This window comes from Mustelus asterias, chromosome 5, assembly GCF_964213995.1.
Source record: "Mustelus asterias chromosome 5, sMusAst1.hap1.1, whole genome shotgun sequence".
NCBI lineage: Eukaryota > Metazoa > Chordata > Chondrichthyes > Carcharhiniformes > Triakidae > Mustelus > Mustelus asterias.
Genome location: NC_135805.1, coordinates 64,170,503 through 64,193,953, shown reverse-complemented (window position 1 = coordinate 64,193,953; position 23,451 = coordinate 64,170,503). Strand labels below are relative to the sequence as shown.

General features: G+C 42.5%; 1 protein-coding gene across 3 annotated transcripts in view; it reads left to right on the top strand.

Moving 5' to 3' along the window:
* rwdd1 (RWD domain containing 1) overlaps positions 1–22,185 on the top strand; it is a 71,469-nt gene extending 49,284 nt beyond the window's left edge. For 2 of the 3 annotated variants that reach the window (XM_078212677.1, XM_078212678.1), the window contains 7 exons: positions 6,000–6,121; positions 9,118–9,183; positions 15,091–15,221; positions 16,753–16,896; positions 19,877–20,009; positions 21,390–21,452; positions 21,864–22,185. In XM_078212677.1, coding sequence (XP_078068803.1) covers positions 6,000–6,121; positions 9,118–9,183; positions 15,091–15,221; positions 16,753–16,896; positions 19,877–20,009; positions 21,390–21,452; positions 21,864–21,973 — 769 coding nt within the window. In that variant the 3' untranslated portion in view covers positions 21,974–22,185. The remainder of the gene's footprint in view (positions 1–5,999; positions 6,122–9,117; positions 9,184–15,090; positions 15,222–16,752; positions 16,897–19,876; positions 20,010–21,389; positions 21,453–21,863) is intronic. The other variant, XM_078212676.1, reaches the window with a different exon arrangement.
* The last annotated feature ends 1,266 nt before the right edge of the window (positions 22,186–23,451 follow it).

The window sequence follows — 23,451 nt, the reverse complement described above, 5'->3', positions numbered from 1 at the left end:
TTCAGAGTTAAATTCCATTTTCCACTGTTCTGCCCATCTGACCAGGCTGCCAATGTCATGCTGTAATTAAGGCTTTCCTCCTCGCTGTTTACCCCACCACCAATTTTCAACTTACTGATCATACTCCTACATTCATATCTAGATCTTTAATGTACACGACAAACAACAAGGGACCCAGCATCGATCCCGCTGAACACCACTGAACACAGGCTTCCAGCCACAAACACAATCTTTAACCATCACCCTCTGCCTCCTGCTACTGAGCTAATTTTGGATCCAATGCGCTCTTACCTTCTTGATCAGTCTCCCATGAGGAATCTTGTCAAAAGATTTAGGCAAGGCATGTGGAGTGTTGAAGTATTTAATAAGTCATTACGGAATGTTCTGGTGCGCACAAGAAAATGTGTGGGTAGTGAAGCTCCGAGGTAAAAAAACGTAAAGCAGGAACATTTCATTAAACATTTGGATGTTCTACTCTTCTCTCCTTGGTCTTTGCCTCTGCCTTTTCTCATTCTAGGTCAGGATCTGCTCTCGTCCGCCTGTACTTAATCACCTACATGAGGGGCCATTGGCATTTCTCTCTGTTAGAGACAATAGTTATAGCTTGACGTGAAACCATTCTGCACCAAGCGTGGCTGACCAGGAGTCTCTCCTGCTCTTAACTGTCATGGGCATGTTGGAAGAATTAACAAAAGGTTGCTGCAGAAGATTGGGGTACACGGAGTTGGGGGTAAGGTGTTGGCATGGATTGGGGATTGGCTATCTAACAGGAAGCAGAGAGTTGGAATAAATGGGTGCTTTTCTGGTTGGCAGTTGGTGACCAGTGGCGTGCCGCAGGGATCGGTGCTGGGGCCTCAACTGTTTACCATTTACATTGATGATCTGGAGGAGGGGACTGAGTGTGGGGTATCAAAGTTTACTGATGACACGAAGATGAGTGGAAAAGCGAATTGCGTGGAGGACGCGGAAAGTCTGCAGCAAGATTTGGATAGGCTGAGTGAGTGGGCGAGGATCTGGCAGATGGAATATAACGTTGGCAAATGTGAGGTTATCCACTTTGGAAGAAATAATAGTAAATTGGAATATTATTTAAATGGAGAAAAATTACATCATGCTACTGTGCAGAGGGACCTGGGGGTCCTTGTGCACGAATCGCAAAAACTCAGTCTGCAGGTGCAGCAGGTGATCAAGAAGGCGAATGGAATGTTGGCCTTTATCGCGAGGGGGATAGAATATAAAAGCAGGGAGGTCTTGCTGCAACTATACAAGGCACTGGTGAGGCCGCAACTGGAGTACTGTGTGCAGTTTTGGTCCCCTTACTTGCGAAAGGATATATTGGCCTTGGAGGGAGTGCAGAGAAGGTTCATCAGGTTGATACCGGAGATGAGGGTGTTCACTTATGAGGAGAGATTGAACAGATTGGGTCTGTACTCTTTGGACTTTCGAAGGCTGAGGGGTGATCTTATAGAGACATATAAGATAATGAAGGGGCTGGATAGGGTAGAGGTGGAGAGATTCTTTCCACTTAGAAGTGAAACCAGAACTAGAGGGCACAGCCTCAAAATAAGGGGGGGCTGGTTCAGAACAGAGTTGAGGGGGAACTTCTTCTCTCAGAGGGTAGTGAATCTCTGGAATTCTCTGCCCATTGAAGTGGTGGAGGCTACCTCGTTGAATATGTTTAAATCACGGGTAGATAGATTTCTGATCGATAAGGGAATTAAGGGAAATGGGGAGCAGGCGGGTAAGTGGAACTGATTCGCTTCAGATCAGCCATGATCTTGTTGAATGGCGGGGCAGGCTCGAGGGGTTAGATGGCCAATTCCTGCTCCTATTTCTTATGTTCTTATTATCAACCTGTTTGGCCATGTCACAAATGCTCCTTCCCTGACTAAACAAGTCCTGCAATAGCACTTGAACCCAGAGGTTCTAGTTCAGAAGAAGGGATATTACCTACCGAGCCACAAGAGCTCTATCCGTTCTTGAATTTGCTCTTGATACTGCCTATTGCTAAGTTTGTTCTGTGCCCCTTTGCATCCTGGCAATTACTTTATTCACTCTTGTTATTCGCTCACTAAATCTTGCCTCTGCATTACGTTTTGCATGAGAAACATCATTCAAAATCAATTTAAAATAATTTCTCGAGTTCAGCATCTGCACCTATCTGAGCTTATTGTAAAGGCTATCTGTCGTTGCTTGCTAATGGTGCTATTGAGCTATTAAATCTGCAGCATTGGAAATGGTTTGGTTTGCTCTATTAGGAATTCAAGTTGTCAGCAGAATGAACTACGTATGATTGTCATTTGGGAGAGGGGATAAAACTCGTCTGCTTCAGTAACTGGACTGAGGCTTCAAATAAATTTAAATGAATTGACTGAATGCGTAGATTTAAGTTTTGCAGTCGACTCTTGTCCCCTCTGCTCTCATTTGTACAAAGCAGCTTTCTCAGATATATAAACAAATGTTTTAAAAATGTATCTTTACTTGGCTTTCATGCCCATATTTCAAAAGGAGATCTACAGTGCTTTTCTAATTTAAAGTCCTGCAAATAATGCAGACGTCATGGAAAACATTTCTGTCATTGATCATCTTCATTTAAATTCAATAGAATCCCCATTTCTTGTTCTTGTCTCTGATTAATTCTCTGCACGTGTCTCACTCCAGCTCTGAGCCTCCCAGCTCCTGAGTTGCATCTTGGCGATGCAAGTGGTGCAATTCTTAACAGCTCTACCCATCTTGCACTTGGGTTTCTTTTTTCAAGTGTTTACTACATATTTGATACCTTTATTTATTCAATTGAATTTTTAATGTTTAAATCCAGGAGTGGAGTCTATTGCATTCGCTGCTCCCAATGTGGTGGTCTCTATATCGGAGAGACCAAGCGTAGACTGGGTGATCGCTTTGCTGAGCACCTTCGGTCTGTGCGCAATCAGGACCCTAACCTTCCCGTCGCTTGCCATTTTAACACACGATCCTGCTCCCATGCCCACATGTTTGTCCTTGACCTGCTGCAATGTTCCAGTGTCTTTCTTCATTCTTCTTTCTCTCTCCCCCCCCCCGCCCCCCACTCTTTCCCTCTACTTTATCCCCCCTTTCCTTATCTTTCCTCCCCCTTTGTTTCCCCTCTTCCCCCTTTTTCTAAATTGTACCTCTCTCCTACCCATTCACCCCCTCCTCCCACATTTTCATCTGTCACAGCTTACCCTCTGATTTCAGCTTCTCTGCCGTTTAGCCATTCACACCTTTTATTCTCTCTATGGACTGCCATTAGCAGCCTTTTCCCCTGGTTTCTGTAGCTATGACTCATCTTTCATTCCCTCACCCTGCAGTATAAATATCTCCCCCTTTCTATGCCTTTTAGCTTTGACAAACGGTCATCTGGACTCGAAACATCAGCTCTTTTCTCTCCTCACAAATGCTGCCAGACCCGCTGAGATTTTCCAGCATTTTCTCTTTTGGTTTCAGATTCCAGATTCCAGCATCCGCAGTAATTTGCTTAAATTCAGGAGTGGCCCTGAAAGGATCCTTCTCACTTGCTAAGCGCTTTAATGGATCCTGCCAGCTCATTCCTGCTCTCCATAATGTTTGCATTGTGCAGCCTTGTCTGGATCCTTACAGATTCTTGTATTTCAAATATAGTGAAAGCTTAGAACAATTTAAAATCAGGAACCGAACTGATGAACAGAATGTCCACATTTCCCCAGGCTCCCTCCCTCTTTACAATGCTACTGTGGCTCCTTCTGCCTCCAGTGCCCCAAGATAGGGGTGGGTACTAAGAGCCGAGGGGATGCAAATCTTAAGCCCCTTCTTTCTCACTCCAACTGAACCACTGCCCTTCTTGCAAGTAGAAAGATCCTGTTACTTTACCTGATGCTTCCAGATAACCTTTCCCATGCTGCTGTCAGAGCTTGGCAACTTCCCCTCTCTAAACCCCAATTACAAACTGACTCCAGGAATTATCCAGTCAAATCAATCCCAATTTTTGGCATCCCAGCTCACCCTTGATATTGCTTGTATTTCCCAACTTATTCCCAATGCTACCAAAGCAGAGGAACTCCAGTAACGGCTAGCTAACATCTGTAACAGCCATCTGCTAACCCTGTCAATCTACTTACACTTTGCTATTATTTTCTTATGAACACTGAGCTTTGAAAAGCCAGGATAATGAATTGCGAATTTTGTCTGTTCATAAATCATTTTACATTTATTCGTAGATGTGGGCATCACTAGCAAGGCCAAAATTTGTTGCCCATCTTTAGTTACACTGGTGGCTTTGGCACAATCAGCCAAGCTTGCCTGGTCAGTTAAGAGCCATCTACATGGTTGTGGAACTGGAGTCACCTATAGGATCGATCGGATTAGGACAGCAGTTTCTTTCCCTAAAGAACATTACTGAAGTGATTAAATTCTTACAACAAAGAAGGCCACTTCCACTGATAACTTTTGTCTTCAAACTACCATGGTGGAATTTGCAGTCTCTGTCACAGGTGGGGCAGATGATGGTTGGAGGAGCGGGTGGGTGGGGTGCTCGGGTTGCCATGTACTGCCATGTGTTCCTTTCTCTGTCGACACGGGCCTCAGCTTGCTCTTGGCGATGAAACCCGAGGTGTTCGTCCCCTTCTTGGATGCTTTTCCTCCACTTTGGGTGGTTTGCGCCAAGAATTCTCAAGTGTTGGTGGGGATGTTGCACATTTTCAAGAAGCCTTTGAAAAAGGCTTCTTGAAAAAGCATCTTCTCTGATCTCCTGAGGCTCGTTTGCTGTGTTGAAGCTCTCAGTGCACTTGTTTTGGTGTCTTGTGTCAGGCATGAGGCTGAGTGGCCTGACCAATGGAGCTGATTGAGTTTCGTTCATGCTTTGATGCTGGGGATGTTGGCCTAATAAGCGAGAGCACTGATGTTGACGCACCTATTCTACCAATGGATTTGCAGGATTTTGCAGAGGCAGTGTTGGTGATACTCCAGAGATGTGCAGGTTAGGTTGAATGGCCGTGCTAAGTTGACCATTCGTTTCAGGGGGATTAGCAGTGGAAATCCATGGGGTCACATGGTTAGGGCCTGAGTGGGATTGTTGTCGGTGCAGGCTCAATGGGCCAAATGATCTCCTTTTGCACTGTAGGGATTTTATGATTCTTCAGGGCTTTGAGGTGCCTGCTGTACATAGTCCATGTCTCTGAGCCATATCGGAGGGCGAGTATCACTATTGCTCTGTAGATCATGAGCTTAGTCTGAGGTTCTGACTTTCACGGTCTGTCTGTACGGAGTCTGCACATTCTTCCTCTGTCTGTGTGTGTTTCCACTGAATTCTCCGGTTTCCTCCCACAGTCTGAAAGATGTGCAAGTTAGCTCATTGGCCATGCTCAATTCTCCCTCAGTGTTCCTGAACAGATGCCAGTGTGTGGTGACTAGGGCATTTTCACAGTAATTTCATTGTAATGTTAACGTAAGCCTACTTGTGACACTAATAGATAAACTTTAAACTCATCTGTAGCTTCCAATGTTGGCGCTATGTGCTGAGGATTGTAGTGCACTGGTTCTGGGCTAAGCCAAGCTGAAGAGTCGTGAGGTGTTCATTTATCCCACAAACGGACTCTCTGAGACCAATCGGTTTGTTTTTGATGGCGACTCCTGTGGAGGTGACGATCTTGTTCTGGTTTACCTTTCCAGCAGAGGGTGTAACCACCTTCCCCCTGCCTGTCTTGCTTAGGACGGCAATGTCAATATTGAAAAACCTGGGTCATTCTGGTCTGTCACTGTTGGGGTTCAGGACCTGGAACATCAGGACCCTCAGGGGTGCCAGCTGGGTCCTGATGTTCCTGAACTTCATTTTAAAGGATGGAAGATGTCTGTATTTGTGTTCTTTTAATGTGTGGTGGCTGTTGCACACCAGCTACCACACTGTCTTGACAGAGCAAGCTCTTGGTCTATTGGCAAGGATGTTCAAGATATTGAGACCTATAGACCTTTACACATGGTCCTACTGTCTTCCTTTCTCCCTCTCACAGAACCTCTCTGCCTGGGATTCATAAAGTGCAGTGGCAGCCTCATGAAGGTGGCACTGGCCTGTGGCTCGGTTCGGAAAAATTTGATTCTGTTCGGCATACAGCAGCCCAAACACTGCTTTATGGTGGGTTTGCCGCTCTGTGTTTCCGCTCCTTAACCTGTCACCGCTCTGTGTTCCTACTCTTTGAAGCAATACTCTCTAAAGCAGTTATAGCTGGGGGAAAGGAAATTATGATGCGATTAGGCAAGATTCAGGTGGTATAAGTTGGGGAAGGAAACTGCAGGGGATGGGCACAATTGTAATGTGGAACTTGTTCAAGGAACAGCTACTACGCGTCCTTGATGAATATGTATCTGTCAGGCAGGGAGGAAGCAGTCGTGTGAGGGAACCGTGGTTTACTAAGGAGGTTGAATCTCTTGTGAAGAGGAAGAAGGAGACTTATGTTAAGATGAGATGTGATGGCTCAGTTAGGGCACTTGAGAGTTACACGTTAGCCAGGAAGGACCTAAAGAAAGAGTTAAGAAGAGCCAGGAGGGGACATGAGAAGTCTTTGGCAGGTAGGATCAAGGAAAACCCCAACTGCTTTCTATAGGTATGCCAGGAGTAAAAGAATGACTAGGGTAAGATTAGGGCCAGTCAAGGACAGTAGTGGGAAGTTGTGCGTGGAGTCTGAAGAGATAGGAGAGGCACTAAATGAATATTTTTCGTCGGTATTCACACAGGAGAGGGACAGTGTTGTCGAGGGGAGTACTGAGATGCAGGCTGTTGGACTGGACGGGATTGAGGTTCATAAGGAGGAGGTGTTAGCAATTCTGGAAAGGGTAAAAATAGATAAGTCCCCTGGGCCGGATGGGATTTATCCTAAGATTCTCTGGGAGGCTAGAGAGGAGATTGCAGAGCCTTTGGCTTTGATCTTTGTGTCACCATTGTCTACAGGAACAGTGCCAGAAGACTGGAGGATAGCAAATGTTGTCCCCTTGTTCAAGAAGGGGAGTAGGGACAACCCTGGTAATTATAGACCGGTGAGCCTTACTTCTGTTGTGGGCAAAGTATTGGAAAGGATTATAAGAGATAGGATTTATAATCACCTAGAAAGGAATAATTTGATTAGGGATAGTCAGCACGGTTTTGTGAAGGATACGACGTGCCTCACAAACCTTATTGAGTTCTTTGAGAAGGTGACCAAAGAGGTGGATGAGGGTAAAGCGGTTGATGTGGTGTATATGGATTTCAGCAAAGCGTTTGATAAGGTTCCCCATGGTAAGCTTTTGCAGAAAATACGGACACATGGGATTGAGGGTGATTTAGTGGTTTGGATCAGGAATTGGCTAGCTGTAAGAAAACAAAGGGTGGTGGTTGATGGGAAATATTCATCCTGGAGTCCAGTTACTAGTGGTGTACCACAAGGATCTATTTTGGGGCCACTGCTGCTTGTCATTTTTATTAATGACCTGGATGAGGGCGTGGAAGGATGGATTAGTAAATTTGCGGATGACACTAAAGTCGGTGGAGTTGTAGACAGTGCGGAGGGAAGTGGCAGGTTACAGAGGGACATAGATAAGCTGCAGAGCTGGGCTGAGAGGTGGCAAATGGAGTTTAATGCGGAAAAGTGTGAGGTGATTCACTTTGGAAGGAGTAACAGGAATACAGAGTACTGGGCTAATGGGTAAGATACTTGGTAGTGTGGATGAACAGAGGGATCTGGGTGTCCATGTGCATAGATCCCTGAAAGTTGGCACCCAGGTTGATAGGGTTGTTGAGAAGGCGTACGGTGTGTTAGCTTTTATTGGTAGAGGGATTGAGTTTCGGAGCCAGGAGGTCTTGCTGCAACTGTACAAAACTCTGGTGCGGCCGCACTTGGAGTATTGCGTACAGTTCTGGTCGCCGCATTATAGGAAAGATGTGGAAGCATTGGAAAGGGTGCAGAGGAGATTTACCAGGATGTTGCCTGGTATGGTGGGAAGATCGTATGAGGAAAGGCTGAGGAACTTGAGGTTGTTTTCGTTAGAGTGAAGAAGGTTAAGAGGTGACTTAATAGAGGCATACAAGATGATCAGAGGATTAGATAGGGTGGATAGTGAGAGTCTTTTTCCTCGGATGGTGATGGCTAACACGAGGGGACATAGCTTTAAATTGAGGGGTGAGAGACATAGGACAGATGTTAGAGGTAGGTTCTTTACTCAGAGTAGTAAGGGCGTGGAATGCCCTGCCTGCAGCAGTAATGGACTCGTCAACATTAAGAACATTCAAATAGTTATTGGATACACATATGGATAATATTGGAATAGTGTAGATTAAAGGGGCTTTAGATGGGTTTCACTGGTCGGCACAACATCAAGGGCCGAAGGGCCTGTACTGCGCTGTAATGTTCTATGTTGTCGAAAGCAATACTTTTTTAAAAAATATATTTATTCCAGTCATGAATACTAGATGCCTGGAAGTGACTAGTGGATATTTTCTCCCTGGCAACCTGTTAAAAATTTTAAAAGAATAAAAATATCTTAAAATTCTTTTTTAAAAAAAATCATCATCCAATGTGGGGCTTGAAACCTGCGATTAAGATTTCCATTATTTACCTACTGACAGTGTAGGAAACCCCTGCATATGTTCAGCTTGTTCAAATAAACACAGCCTTTTATCAAAAAGGTAAAGTGACATTGCGTCTGAAGACAGCTCCACAAGTGACACCTTTTAAATATTTCAAAATCATTGTCACTCCTGTCAACCGCAAGGGCCTCCGGGATAGTTGTGCATTGTGCCAGCAGCTGCAATATGGGCTGAGTATGTATGTGTAATGCCTGACAACTTTCTGGTTAATGGCAGCAGTTACACTGGTATAAAATAACGCATCCTCTGCCACCTTGCGCAGTGTAACAGGCGATTTACTAAAGTACAGATTTAACTCCTGATTCTCCAGCCATTTGGAACAATTGTGTGAGCTGTAGTTTTATGCAAATTATTACTGACTAGAAGGAAAACCAAAAGGAATAAAAGAGTGCTAATACTATATCATGGGGAAAAAGAAACTTGAATAAATTGTGCTTTATTGGCTTATTAAGGTATTTTACTTGAAGTTATATTAGTCTAGACTATTCTTCTAATATTTAATTTTCTTCCAGTGGTGTTGGAAAATCCTACAAGTTTCACTATCACAGTAACATCTGACACTGGTGAAAATGAAGAAAGTAAGTGCATAAATCTGTTAAATATTTTGAATTTTGCCTGATTTTCCGAATATTGATATTGCTATAGCTGATTGGGAAGTGTAGCAAATCAAATGAAATGTACAAAATATCAAATAGACAGCCAGGATTAATAACTGTTTTTCAATTGATGACTCAGCTTCTTGCATTGAGATTCATTTGATTTAAAATTGCCAGTCAAATCATTAAATAATTTTTAAACAAAAGGCTGAAAGGAATTTTAAATGATTTAATGAAAGAGGATCACATGATTAAAGATCTGCAACAGTAATGTAGTTATTGGCAGAAAGTGGAAGTACTGTAAACAGTCAAGTTGGAATTTAGTATATACAGTTTTTCCACTCTTAAAAATGCATCATATTGGAAAAACAATACTTACTACTTTTGCATATTATCTTTTCCAGAATACATCATGTATTTTTCCCATTCAGAATATTTTGGGGGGGAAAATGTCTCTGCGTAATCGATCCTGAGGCCATCTAAATCTCTGCTGTGCATGTCCTAACTCTCACTAAATCCTGTTCAGCCATCACCACTATGCTTGCTAACCTATGTTGACTCCCAGTTAAGCAATGTTTCAATATTTGAATTCTTATCTTTGTTTTCAAAACTCTCCATGACGTCAGCTCTGCCTATCTCTGTAATTTCCAGCACTGTAACCCTTGGGATATCTGTGCTCTTCTAATTCTGGCTTCTTGGGCATCCTAGGTTTTAAGTGCTCTGCCACTGACTCTCAAATGCCAAAGATAATAGTACTAAGTCTAAGGGGAGAAGATGGCCTAGTGGTATTATCACTAGATAATTAATCCAGAAACTCAGCTCATGTTCTGGGGACCCGGTTTCAAATCCTGCCACGGCAGATAGTGGAATTCAAGGTGAAAGTTTATTTATTTGTCGCAAGTAAGGATTACATTAACACTGTAATGAAGTTACTATGAAATTCCCCCAGTTGCCACACTGCGGCGCCTGTTCGGGTTAATGCACCTAACCAGCACGTCTTTCAGAATGTGGGAGGAAGCCCTCGCAGTCACGGGGAGAACATGCAAACTCCACACAGACAGTGACCCAAGCTGGGAATCGAACCCGTGCAGCCATGCTAACCACTGTGCTACCGTGCCATCCCATTTGAATTTGAATTCAATAAAAGAAATCTGAATTAAAATTCTACTGATGACCATGAAACCATTGTCGATTCTTGGAAAAACCCATCTGGTTTACTAATATTTTATAGGGAAGGAAATCTGCCGTCCTTACCTGGTCTGGTCTACTTGTGACTCCAGTGCCACAGCAATGTAGTTGACTTTAAACTGCCCTCTGAAATGGCCCAGCAAGCCATTCGATTCAAGGGCAATTAGGGATGGACAATAAGTGCTGGCCAGCCACTGATGCCCATGTCCCATGAATGAATCAAAAAAAGCCATGCCTTCACACTAAGCTGTAGAATTCCTCCCCGTGTATATCTCTCTTTTCTCCTTTTAAGATGCTTCCTAAACCTACATATTTGACCGAACTTTAGCATCTGCCCTAATATCTCCCTATGTGACTCAGTATGAAGTTTAGTTCCTTGAGAACTAAGTTAAATACATGATAGGAAGAAGATGATGTCACATTATGGGAGAGGACTGCACAGTGTACAGATCAGATGAACCTATATCCTTCTCTTCTACATTAATAACACTGAGGTCTTTGTGGTATGTGCTAAACTTTAGGCCAGGAAGAAAATTTGGAGATAAAAGATGAATGAAAAAATACACATTGAGTATATAATGCTCATAAATCGCAAGATGAGCCTGAGCTTTTCTCGTATCAGAACTTGGTTTTGTTTCATTTTGTATAATATTGACAATTCCAGCAATAATTGTTCATTTATCGTCTCTCTTGCAAACTACTTATACTGCATGTCCTTGAGGCATGTGATGTCCATGTGCCCGTCACTTTTGATATGCAGTAAATTGGGATTATGTCCTTTGTCGGAAGCTATTGAACGCTACTCTCATAAAGTGTTGAACATATTTTTAAACCTTGGGTTTAGCTTTTCCAGCAAAATCACAGCACTTTGCAGCACAAAAGGAGTTCAACCTGCGATGTATGTGGGCTTTTTGAAAGAGCTATTCATTGTCTCAATCGACAGTTCTTTGCCCAAACCTCTAGATGGCAGCTTGCACCCTGCAAATGGACATGTCAGAAGTTTGACTAGCCTGTTTTCCCCGATCAGGATTCCTATTCTAACTTGTATTTACTTTTCTAATTGTACCTCAGTCCATCTTCGTCATGTATGAATTTCTTTTGCCTTTGTAAACCATTTTATGGTGTTTAAATTTAGATCCTGTATTTAAAGTGAGAGGAAGTATTTTTTGAGTTCCCATGCATGCAAGGAAAATAATGTAATGCTTTCAATTATGACGCTTAATCAAATGCAATGTGACAAATCGGAATACGTTGTGCTAAATCAAACTGTATTTTGCTTCCCAGTGCTACCAAGCCGTAGATTTTGCCTTTTGCTATACTGTCAAACCTCAGATCCAATCTTAATTAAACACCACAACAGGACCCTTCCCCCTCTCTCTCCTTTACTGTTTAACACACACACCTATTGTCAAACTGTGAGACATTCATTCCAACTGATTCTAAAGAGACTAATAAGCAGAAATTTAATATAGTAAAGGAATGTATAATTCTTTACAGATCTTGTAAAAAAGAGTATTGTATTTCCAAAAACACCAGTACATTTTGCAGAATTTAAAAGGAATTTACTAAATTTGACAACCAAAATTTGGTACATGCATTGTACCAAATATATTGTGCATTACATGGCTTAATACTCCTATTCTTGTGAGATGGCTTATCTCACAACTCACTGAATATGCCAAGATCTGCTAGTTTGTATTAAAAGAAAGCTGTCGCACAAACAATATTTCATTTCCAATATTGATGACAGTGTTACTTCACTCATTCAAACTTTTAGTCTGTGGAAGTGCACATGACAAACTAAAGAAATAACTTTTATTCTGTAGTCTTGGGTGCATTCTTTGTCTGGTTGTCAGTATTTAACACTTGGCATTTTTAAAAATCGAGCCTCCTGATAGCATTTTCAAACAAATATTTAGTTGTCGTATTATGTCTTTGTATTGAACTCAAATTACTCAACATTTAAGAAGCAGGTATTTCCATATCTAAGGTTTTTCCTCAGATCTCCTCTAAACCACTTACTCCTCACCATGAACCTGTGCCCTCTAGTCTTAGACACCTCTGCAATGGGGATTCTTATGATCTATCCTATCCATGCCTCTCATAATTTTGTATACTTCTATCTGAACCCCCTCAGCCTCCCCTGATCCAGTGAAAACAAACCCAGCCGATCCAGTGAAAACAAACCCAGCCTATCCAGTCTCCTTATAGCTGAAACTTTCCATCCCAGGCAACATCCTGGTAATTTCCTCTGCACCCTCTCCAGTGAATCATGTCCTTCCAATAGTGTGGCAAGCAGAACTGCATACAGTACTCCACCTAACCAATGTTTTACCAAGATCGTTTTGCTCCTATATTCTATGCCTGGCTAATGAAGACAAGCATTCCATATGCCGCCTTCACCCTATCTACTTGTGCTGCCACTTTCAGGGATCCATGGACTTGTACACCAAAATCTCTTTATTCCTCAATACTCCCTAGGGACCGACCATTCACTGTGTATATCCAACACTTCTTAGACATCCCAAAATGCATCACCTCACACTTGTCAGGATTAAATTCCATCTGCCATTTCTCTGCCCAATTTACCTGCTGATCAGTATCAGTCTGTAACTGAAGGCTATCCTCCTCACTATCAACAACACCCAATTTTCATATTATCAGCAACTTACTAATGATACCTTACTCATTCACATCCAAGTTGTTAATATATGTACCAAACAGCAAGGGTCCTGACACCGATTCCTGTGATATCGGTGTGACCGCTGGTCACAGGCTTCCAATACCAAAAGCAAAACTCCAGCATCACATTCTGCCTCCTATTAACAAGCCAATTTTGGATCCAATTTGTCAACTTGCCTTGAATCCCATGGGCCCAAACTTTTGGACCAGCCCTCCATGTGGAACCTTGTTAAAGGTCTTGCTGAAGTCCATGTAAATCACATCAACTGCACTACCCTTATCAATATGTTTAGTTACCTTTTCAAAAAACTCAACTAAATTAGTCAGACAGGATCTCCTACCAACAAATCAGCGCTGACTATCCCTGATCAATCCCTGCTTTTCCAGGTGTTGATTAATCCTGCCCCTCAGAATTATTCCAATAATTTCCCGACCACTGACATTAGTTTAACTGGCCTGTAATTACCTGGTTTATCACTGCTGTCCTTGAATAAAGGTATCACTTTAGCTATCCTCATCTGGCACTTTCACCTGTGGCCAGCAAAGATTTAAATATCTCTACCCTGCAATCTCTTCCCTTGCCTCCCATAACAACCTGGGATACATCTCATCAAGCCCTGGGGATTTATGCAACTTTACGCCCGCTAAAACATCTAACACCCCCTCGTTAATCTTAACGTGCTCCAGAGCCTCACTGTCTCAACTGAAATCTCCAGCTTCAATGTTTTTCTCCATAGTGAATACAGATGAAAAATATTCATTTAAGATCTCGCCTACATCCTCTGGCTCCATGGACAGAGTGCCCTTTGGTCTCTATTGGACCCTATTCTCTCCCTGGTCATTCTCTTTCTCTTAATATATTCATAAAATGCCTTGGGATTTCCCTTAATCTTATCTACCAATGATATTTTGTGGCCCTTCTTTGCTCTCCTACTTCCCTCCACACTCTATACTCCTGAAGAGCCTCCCCTGTTTTTAGTGCTCTTTTCCAACCATGTGCTTCCTTTTTTTAAAAATCAAGCCCTTGACATTCAGGGTTCTCTGGACTTTCTGTCCTTGCCCTTCACTCTTGGCGGAACACGTTGGCCCTGAACTCTCACTATTTCACTTTTAAAAGACTCCCACTTTCCAAATGTAGATTTACCAACAAGTAGCTGCCCCCAGTCTACGTTTGCCAGATCTTGTCTAATGATATTGAAATTGGCCTTCCCCCAATTCAGACACTTAAATCTCTTGACTTTCCTTTCCCTTTCCATAATGACTTTGAAACTTTCAGAGTTATGGTTACTATCCCCAAAATGCTCGCCCACTGACACTTTGACTACTTGCCTGGCTTCATTCCCTAGGATTAGGTCTAGCACTGCCCCATTCCTAGTAGGACTATCTACGTACTGGCACAAAAAGCTCTCTTGGATGCACTTTAAAAATTCCAGCCTGTCTAACCCTGTCACACTAAGGTGATTCCAGTTAATATTGGTCAAGTTGAAATCTCCAATTACTATAACCCTATTCCTCTCACCCCTCTCTGTGATTTGCCTATGTTTGTGCTCCTCTGTCCCCCTCTGACTGTTGGGAGGCCTGTAGTATAATCCCAGCAAAGTGATCGCCCCTTTTTTTATTCCTAGTTTCACCCAAATGGCCTCATTTGAAGAGTCTTCTAAGACACCCTCCCTCATTACTGCATTGATGGTCTCTTTTACCAATAATGCAATGCCCCCATCTCCGTTACATTTCCCCCATATTACGCCTGACACTTCCATACCCTAGAATGTTGAGTTGCCAGTCCTGCGCTTATTTCAAACATGACTCAGCGATTGTAACAATATCAGTGATTCCTAAAACCTGCCCCATGCTTAGTTTTTAAGCGTGAAGCTGAAACTGCTTTTCACTAATCCTTCAAATCATTTTTTTATTAAGGTAATAAGTTTTACTATTTTAAACCTGAATTTGTGCTGATTTGTAATACCTGTAGATGCCGTAACCTAGTGAACATTAAATTCAATAATTGTCTTTTAATAGCTGTTGAAGCAACCATCCAATTCACATACGTAGAACAATACCCAGACGACCCTCCAACTTTTGAAATCATTGGGCAAGAGAATCTTCAAAAGTCTGATGTTGCAGATATAATAACACTATTAAATGAACAGGTAAGTGAACGAAAGATATCAGTACAAGGTTTGCCTTTTAGCATCTAGGCATAAAGCATTGTGCTTTATGCCTAGAGCTGCACTGAGGAAAAGTAATGCTTTTGTGGCAGTCCAGTTTCTGTATTATGAATGTGTGATTCTGCTTAGCTGATCTAGGAAAACACAAGCAACAGCTTTCAGGAGGTGTTTCATCGTGAACAAATTGTAAAGGACCAAGCTCTGCTTGAATACAGCACACATTCAAAGCAGTGTCTCAAACAGCATCTTGAACACAAAATGATATGCTCCTAGCCATTATGCAGGGCCTCTTAAATTACTTGGTATTGGAAATAATGGAGCTAGAGCTTCACATGTATATATTGTCAACGGCAAACAGAATATTTTGTTTTGCTGTTGACTTTGCTTTCATTCCTCATTAGCTACCACCTTAGCTACGCTCGTTCACTCTTCAACCGCTAGAATTTAACTTTTGCCCATTAGTGATACCATTATGCCAATACATGATAGCTGCATTAGATATTAATATATGATATACATTGCTCAGTGCCATCACTTAAATGATGTGTGTATACTTTGGAATTTTTTTTTTTGTGCAGTGACCAAGGTTTTGTTGCCAAAACTGAAAGAAAATTATTTTTTTTAACCTATTTGCCAACCTTCGGAGCTGGGAATTAAAAAAAAGCAATTTCATTATTCCTTGTGCACACATTTGTGAGGAGCATAGCAGCTATTGGGGGAGCATGGTGTTTGTGGGAGAGAGGGATGACTTGGTGCCTGGTGTTGGCAGAGGCCAAGGTGGCTGAGTGAGAGAGAGGGTTGGGTGTGCGAGGGGGTCCAGTGGGAAACTGGGGGTGGTTCACTTACCCTGGCTGAGCGAAGATCGTTCATCTTTTTCCGACACTGCTGCACCGTCCTCTTCTGGAGTGCACTTGCACTTACCTGGGCTGCCACAGCGTCCCAGGCAGTGGTGGGAAAGCCGTCGCCTGCAGTGGGGGTATGGGGTGTCCCACCTCTGTGTCACTCCATTAAGCAGTCTGATGAGGGCCCCCTCTGTAAAGCATGGTGTTGGTTTATTGACTGTTATCCCCTGCAGTCATTGTGGAATGCGTGCTGGCTCCACAGTGCTTACAGCAGTTAAGTCATTACATGGCGGGCAAATCAGAAGGAACACGTTGCTGGAGTGACGTGAAACTTATGGGAATAAAAATACTAACGAGCTGTAAGATTCGGACCAAAAACACACTGGCACCATCCGTTTTTCACACTGGAACCAACACTGTCATTTTTTGGTAAGAAAGGTGAATGAGAAGACATTAAGTCAGTTCAACACAGGAAAGTAGATGACTTTAGGTCAACTAGAAATGAAAAAGACATGTGTTAGGTATTGTAACAAGACTTAATTAGCTTCAGCAGTCGAATTCACTTCCAAAGCTCAGCGTTTCTTTCAAACATTGCATCTGGTTTCTGATTGTGATCTCGGCCTGGTGAGGATAGTTATGTTCTTTCACTGTGCAATGCGTCTTCCTTTCAGATACAAGAAAACATTGGGATGGTGATGATATTCACATTAGTGACAGCTGTACAAGAAAAATTAAATGAAATTGTGGATCAAATCAAGTTTCATAAAGAAGAGGAGAAGTTATTAAAAGAAAAAGAAGCTGAAGAAGTTGAAAAGGTTCGAAGATCAGGTTCTGTACGCAAACTGATTCATGTATTCAGGCACAACAGAAAATCTCCATAAAATGGTTGCACATTTCTGATAATATTATTTCTATTAAATATATATTTCGTTCCCTATGGAACGGTTGATAAAATCTACATCCACAACTGCCAAGGAAGCTCATTTCACACATTCATCACCCATGGCAAACGACTTCCTCTTTTTTGAGCTTGAGTCCCAAACCCACTTATAGGGGGCAATTCTCCCATCTCGACATGCACATTTTTTTTGCGCGTCAGGATGGGAGAATCGCGTGTCGGCCATTCCACGGGAAGCATCTCCCAGAGCTGGAGAACGGGTGCAGTCAGGACTGTGCTGGAAACTGGCGGGAAGAGAGGTAAGTAATTTAAATCTTTTTTTAATGTATTTTAAATCTCATTATCGGGCCCGGCATGGAATTCTCTGGGCCTGAGAGCATCACCCACCCCGGCAGGAGTATTTTACTCCGGCGGGGTTTAGTGTAGCTCCCCACTTGCGGGGTCCCCGTCAGAGTGAAAAGGGGGCAAACGGGGCCCGGGCGGTGGGGGCTGGTGCCCCTGGGCATGGGCTCCCTGGCAGTGCCAGCCTGTGCCCCGGTACTGCCCAAGGGGTAAAGTGCCCATGCCCAGGGGGCACCTTGGCACTGTCCATCGGGCATCGGGCAGTGCCAAGGGGGCAGGGTGAAGGGGCAGGGCCTATTGTGGGCGGAGCTTAGGGGTGATCGGTGGGGGTGAGGTTCCCGCTGCCACTCTGCATTGGGATCGGTCAGGGCGGGCTGGGAGGGGTAGTGTCTGCCTCCGGGGGTGGGAATCGGGGCTGGCCCGGGATTACTTGTGCGGGCTGCGATCGGGCCATTGTGGGGGCTGGAGGGGCAGCAGTGCGGGGGTCCCGGGCTGGCCAGCAATTGAGCTGGCCAGCAAATGGGGGGACTGACAGATTGGGGCCACTGCACATGTGCAGAGGCCTGGAACTGTCAGACTCCGGCATGAATAAGCCCCATCCCCGAAGTTGTTAATGAGATTCACGATTGTGACCTCTGCGTTGCACAGAATGGGGAGATTCGGGTCTGAGATTAAACTGAAAAAACAGTCGTGATTTATACCAGTTTTCTCGCCAATTCAGCACTTTTGGGAGAATCGCCCCCATTGACTTTGAAATTAATTGGGGTTGAATTTATCTATATTCTCCTCGAATCTTCAATACCTCAACAATCTCTTCCTTGGCCTATCTTTTTTCTGGTGTAGATGCAGCATTCCCAATTTCAGCCTGTCATTGTTCAGATGCTAATCCATGATATCCATTTAATTGTTCTTTGCAGTACTCACTCCATTGCTACAATTTTACAGTGTAATCCAATTGATCTAGGCATGTGCTCTGTACAGTTTCATTCTCATTTCCTGGCACTTGTGTTCTGTACTTTTGTTTCCCCTTTTCCTTACCTTTCATGTTGTGTATACCAATGTACTTTAGCTCATATCCCTTCCTCAAACCAACCACTTTGAATTTACTTGCTACAACTTGCATTTGTATAGTTCCTCCAAAAAAGAGGAGACAAGTGTTGAGCATATTGGGAAAGTAAATTGAATAGGGGACCAAAGATGCGATTAAAGAGAGGGGATGAGAGAAGATATTTGTAGCTGGAGAAGAATGTAGCAAGGCTTGATCATAGAATCTCTACAGTGAAGAAGGAAGCCATTCAATCCATTGAGTCTGCACCAATTCTCCGAAAGAGCATTTTACATGGGCCCTGCCCTATTCCCATAACCTTGCGCATTTACCATAGCTAATCCCCCAACCGACACATCTCTGGAAACTAAGGGGCAATTTAGTATGGCCAATTCACCTAACCTGCACATCTTTGGACTGTGGGAGGAAACCCATATAGACATAGGGAGAATGTGCAGACTCCACACAGTTCACCAAAGGCTGGAATTGAACCGCGTCCTTGGACCTGAGATAGAAGTGGTAACCAGTGTGCCACCGTGCTGCCCACTTAAGTTAAGGAATTAGAGAGAGCAAAATTGACTATTGAAAGATCTCCCTCCAGCGATACATTAAAGGGAGGGTAACACACATCGTAGGATAGTGGCAATAGCAGTTAGTGCAAGCTTAGGCCCGAGAGCCTTTGGCCCTTTCTGATTGCACTACACCACATTCCCACAGTTTCACACCATGGTGTATGTAATATGAAATGGTGGGTCTATGCTCAGATGCAATGTCTCTGAGGTTCCACTGCATTCTGCCACTGTATATTTCTCCTGCCAATCTGAGTCAAGCAAATGAATGAGAATCAGAACATAAGCTCACAATTCTCTTCATTCATTGTATCACTGAGTTATATTACAATTGCATATAAGGGGAAAGGCTGCATAAGTTTATGTTTCTAGACTCACTGTAACTTGTTCTAAATTGCAGTGATTTTTGTTCTAAACTTTGGCCGAGATATCCAGTACTGCTATCATGTTGGTCTTCAGTTGTTTTGCCTTCTCTAGTGGCTGGTGTGAATATCAAGAGAAACTTGTCAGATTTTGAAGAATTGTGACCCGCAAGAGCCATTGTTTTTAACCTGATTTTCTGACTGCAGGCAGTCATCCCGAGGCCAGCAAACCTGCTGCTCCATCATGTGGTCAAAATGTCACAACATCTTGATGTTGGTTTATAGGAAGACAGGTTGTAAATGTGTGAGAGCATTTCAGTCAATTTCCTTTTGTAAGATTCAAACTGCTATATAATAAGTAACTTCAGGATATATTTAGGAATAAAATAAATATTTCATTAGGATAAAAGAGCTTTTTTCATAAGTTTGTAGGTTTTTAATTTTGCTCTTTATATGCTGTCTTTCTTAGTCACTTTACATCCTTTAGTCCCTCCCTGAATCACAATGTGTAATTCATTTACCAATATCCATAACATAGGCAGTGTTTCAAAGAACTATATTTTCTGCAATTTCTCGTAGGCTATTTTCCATGGTACACCTCTTTCAATTGAGAATTTCTTGTCATGGAAAGCAAAATTTGATGCAGAGGTAGCCGAAATCAGAAGAAAACGGCAAAAGGAAGAGGAGCAGGCTGGCAAAGTTAAACTAACAGGTACGTCAATTGTACTTGTTTTGAATGTGAAAGCACTTTGATTTTATTTGACTTTTTTTCCAATCCAAGTGTCTACTTTCATGTTGATTTCGTCGTACAGTATTTGCACACCCCATTTTGTATCTGAAATCTGTCAATGGTGACATGGTCACAGTCTTTTTCAGAGAACCTATACAATCATGTTTCTCCAAAAATCAAGGTTTCAGTGTCATCTCTGATTTAAAATGTGACTTCAGTAACTTCCTTTATTACTTTAACAGCTTACTTCAAATATTGTCTTTATCACCCCAAACTTGGTTACTCCAGTTATTACTGGCCAGTCTTTCGTCCTCCATATGTGTCTGCTCCTCTAAAACTTTGGTTGTATCCTAACCTGCACTTGGCCTATGTTAACACTTTTTAAATTTCTTATCTTTGTGTTTAAAGCCATGTTGTCTCACTCCTTCCTAACTTCTTAACCTCCAGCTCCGTAATCTCACCTCTCCCAAACACCGAGTTCCTCCTGTGCCCCATTTCTGTTTCTCTCTTGCACTCTTCAACCCTCCTTTGGGACTGCACCTTGATGTTGTGCATGCTACCATGACTCCGAGAGCTATAAATGGGTGTAAACTCTTGATATACCCATTCAAATCATATAGTTCACCTATGAGTGGCTGTAAACCACTCATGATCATGATCTGTCTATGTAAATGTGCATTTCATTCCAAAATGACCAAAAGGCAAGATGAGCCTGTTAGGCTTGTACATGCAAATGTCAGCTATGGATGGTAAACCTTGATGTAAAGCAAGATGATACTCTCTGATCAGAGTTAAAAGCTTGATTTGGAAAGACAGTGGAATAAATGAGTTACCTCATGTGCCACTACCGAAAGGAAACTTGAGCTAACTAAATGCTTTACCTCACCTTTGGTGGAGTCATAGAGTCGTAGAGGTTTACAGCATGGAAACAGGCCCTTTGGCCCAACTTGTCCGTGCTGCCCTTTTTTTTAAAACCACTAAGTCCCAATTGCCCCAACATAGAGTCATAGAGTTGAGAGTGATGATATGTTTGGTGAAAGGTAGCTGTGCCTTTAATTGACTATGCCCACATGCTGACCTCTTTCACTAAGTCCTCTTCCTCTTCACTTCCCTCCACTCCGTTAAGACCCTCCTTAAACTTACCTTTCACCAAACGTATCATCACTCTTGACTCTTTGACTCTTCCTAGTCTCCCCTCCTTTTGTTCAGTATTCCTGCATCTCCAAGAATGGGATTAAATGGGTAGCTTTTTTAGGCTGTCGGCGTAAGCACAACAGACTTCATACAGTAGTATAAAATTCTGCTTGTTAAATGATTCAATGTTGCGTGCTGCACCTTTCAAGTTATGTTTCTGTGTTTCAGGGAAGCAGCTGTTTGAAACTGATCATAACCTTGATACGTCTGATATTCAGTTCTTGGAAGAAGGTAAAGCACAATTTGTTTCAGTTTATAATGAAATTCTATGTTTTTTATTTTGACAGGTGCCTTTCATAATGCTAAAAGTATTTGAACTTTTGAAATTGGCAAGGCATATAAAGATTTGTACATCAATTGTGTCTGTATGTGTGTTTGGCGGGGAAGGATTCATTTCTAATCATGAGGCAAATAATGTTTTGCCTTTAAATCAAATAATTCTAATTGGAACAAGGCAAATGTTTTATGGATTCTGCTATTATGATGCCTTGTAATGATAGAAGAAGTTATGATTTTAAAATGATGCTTGGTTAACTGGACATAAATCAATGTCGTATATGAAATCATTACCAAAATATTACTGCTTCGCTTGTTTATGTAATTGGATTGTGACTAAAACTGTTTGATGTCCATTTACAACAGGTAATAATGTGGAAGTTGATGAATCTCTGTTTCAAGATATGGATGATTTAGAATTAGACGATGACGACGACCCAGATTATAATCCTGATTTAGGAAGTGATGAAGACTGAAAAAAATGATTTTGTAAAAAGCACCATTCACAATCGCAGTGAGTGAGGATGAAGCCACAGCATCTGTGACTTTTTATATTGCAACTCTCAAGCAGTGGTCATAAAATATGGACTTTTAAAAAAAAATTTGTGCTCTCTTGCGTATGCTTCTATAACCGTGTTCAATAAATTTTCTCCAAAAGTAAAACTCTTTTGGATGTAATCAGAAATTATTTCTTGTTTGAAATGTTTGCCTTTTCATAAATAGTCAGTTCATTCCCTCCTAATTATGCCTTCAGCTAATTTATTACTTAAGTATTATCAGCAAATGACAGCTATTGGAATGCTGCCATAATCATTATTTTAGTAATTTATTAGGCATCCTAAAATATGGTACTAAAACAATAAGATAATTTTTACCAATTGCGATCATGCAAGTTAAAAAGTTCTCATAATAAAAACCGAACATGCAGGGACTACTCGGGCATGGCGGCATTTGTGGAGAGAGAAGCAGAGGCAATTGCCTGGGAAGTTCAAACTAACTTTGGGCAATTGCCTAGTAATGGGAACCATCTGGAACCACAAAATAAATCTCAACCTTCTGATGGTTCCAAATGTCTTGCACTAATAGTTACCCTGAAAAAGTTAGAAGAGTTGAAACTACTTCTCAATTTTGGGTAACTACGTTATTGACCCACCGTGGGATTCCCTCCACCCGCTGCCTGACCCACACCCAGACTACCCCTCACTCTACCCAACTATCCACTCCAACCCCATGGCCACCACCTCACCTGACCACTCCTCCACAGACCTCCTCCTTCACCCTGACCCTCAACCTTACCCATTTACCTTCTCTCTGGCTGCTCAGAAGGCTGCACCTTTAAAGCCAGGAGTTGGTTCGCTCAGTTGACTGGATGGCAGGTTAGTGATGCAGAGTTCCGCCAACAGTGCGGGTTCAATTCCTGTACTGGCTGAGATTATTCATGAAGGCTCCAGCTTCTCAACCTTGCCCTTCATCTGAGGTGTGGTGATCCTCAGGTTAGATCACCACCAGTCAGCTCGTCCCCTCAAAGGGGAGAGCAGCCTATGGTCATCTGGGACTATGGCGACTTTGCCTTTCAATGTACCTGCTTTATGTCGGCTAATGCCATAAAAAGGGGGCATCTCTTCCTTTCCTCTAACTGCTGCCCTTGGCACACCGCCTCGGGAACCTGCTACACCACATTGTTCTCACCGGACCTCATTCAGAAGGTCAGGAGACCAAGGAGTGACTTCGTTACCAGTAAGTAAGAGCGGCATGGCAATCCAACTCTGATTGTTACTCCATGGAAAATTCATGCCAGCATTTCAGGTCAAATGTTAATTCTTGTTAGTTTCTTTACCAATGTTGCCAGACCTGCTGATCATTTCGAGCATTTTATTTCCAGTTTCCAGCATCTGCAGTGTTTTTGCTTTTAAGTAGCTCCCATCTGAAATCATAGAAATCCTAAAAAGAAATT